This window comes from Crocodylus porosus, unplaced genomic scaffold, assembly GCF_001723895.1.
Source record: "Crocodylus porosus isolate Cpor-Errol unplaced genomic scaffold, CroPor_comp1, whole genome shotgun sequence".
NCBI lineage: Eukaryota > Metazoa > Chordata > Crocodylia > Crocodylidae > Crocodylus > Crocodylus porosus.
In genome coordinates, this window is record NW_017728911.1 from 34147662 (window position 1) to 34149252 (window position 1591).

Consider the following 1591-nt stretch of genomic DNA (forward strand, 5'->3'; position numbering starts at 1 on the left):
TGCTGTTTTTATTCTTCTTGTTACTACTACTGTTATTATTAACCACTACCTTGCTGTAAGAATCTGATCCAAAGCCAATAAAAGTAAACTGAAGCCTTCCCATTCATTTCAATGAGGTTTGGGTCCAGCTCTAAAACAAACACCTGGAAAAAGTCTCCTGAGAGCAGGGCAATAAGATGCTTATGAGATGCAGAGAAGGCTTGTCCAGACCATCTCTGTGTTGCACCCAGGAACACTTCCATAAAGCAGACAATCCACTCTGCACAGGCTAGCAGTGCCACCTTAGTGCACTGCCAAGAAGTATGACCCCCATCCATCTGCTGTACCTCTGAAACCCGGAAACAGGGTAGTGGGGCTGCCTCAGGTGTGCCCCCAGCCGCCACTCTCAAGCTCAGGCCCTTAAGAGCAGTGGAAAGAGGGTGGCTTCAAGCACCTCGCCTCCAGGTTTGGCAGGTGCTGGCTGAGCTGAGCCGCACTCCTCAGCAGCAGCCTCACGTGACAGAAGCGCTTTAGGCAATTCCTTCGTAGCAGCCCTGAGCCCCCAGCAGTAAGCACAGCATTGCCTCCTGGGTGGGACTTAGCACCCGCAGGGCAACAGCAGGTGGGCAGAGAGGCCTTCCAGGCTGCGATGCCAAGGTGGGCAGACATCCATGCCCCTGGCAACCAGGCAAAGTCTCCCACGAAAGCACCCACGAGATACTGCTTCTATCATAGATCAAAAGGCAACATCTGCCTGTGACAGACACGGGTCCTAGGGACGTAGGACTGAGCTGCCTGCTCTGGAAGCAGGGGGCTTATGGGCTGTAACCAGGTGTCACCTCTTGAAGAAGGCAGGGTAAAATTGTACCTTATAAACTAAGCAAAGCAGCTAGCTAGCTAGATAGAGGGATAGAGATGGCCGACTCTAGCAACGCCACAACCTCAACCAAGTGACAGTCTGTTTCAAGATAACGTTTCTTGCCCTGGAAGTGGAGAAGAGAGCGCAGTGGAAGCACAAGGAGAGGCCTCCTAGCCTGTGGCCTACTCTCCCCAGCAGAGACCTGCAACCTCGGCGGATGAATCTGTAGCTCAGAGATTAGACTCTTGAATCACCTCAAGACCCATCGAGGACCCACAGCAGAGACTGTCGTCCTCCAAGGGACAGATGGCCAACAACGAGACGCAGCGCAGCGCTCGCTACATCCGAGGCGGCCAGCTTCGGCTGGGGCAGGTCACAGGGAGCAGTCCTGCTCGAGGCGGTTGGGCGTGGGGCAGCTGCACCCCAGGCAGTTGTACGTGGGGGCCTTGCACCCAGGGCAGCTGCACATGAAGCCGTTGCACCGAGGGCAACTGTACATGGGGCCATTGCAGCCCGGTCAGCACGCAGGACTGTCACCCCCAGGGCAGCCGCAGCCGGGCAGCTGCTGACAGGGAGAGCTGCAGAGGCAGCACTGGGGCAGCCGAGCCCGGCGCCCCGGGCCGCTGTGGGAGTCGCGGCAGCGCCGGGTCCCGCACACACCGACACCGACACACACGGCCCGGGCGGTCTCCTCTCACCTCTTCCTTCCCGCCGCGGCCCCATCACTTCCTCCTCCGCGCCGCTCGCCCCGCC

The 1591-nt window shown here is 58.0% G+C and overlaps 1 protein-coding gene across 2 annotated transcripts in view; it reads right to left on the reverse strand.

The window, feature by feature from the left end:
• The window catches only part of FAM169B (family with sequence similarity 169 member B), a 54523-nt gene extending 52938 nt beyond the window's left edge, over positions 1–1585 (reverse strand). For both annotated transcript variants that reach the window (XM_019533779.1, XM_019533778.1), the window contains exon 1: positions 1537–1585. In XM_019533779.1, coding sequence (XP_019389324.1) covers positions 1537–1561 — 25 coding nt within the window. In that variant the 5' untranslated portion in view covers positions 1562–1585. The remainder of the gene's footprint in view (positions 1–1536) is intronic.
• Between the last annotated feature and the right edge of the window lie 6 nt (positions 1586–1591).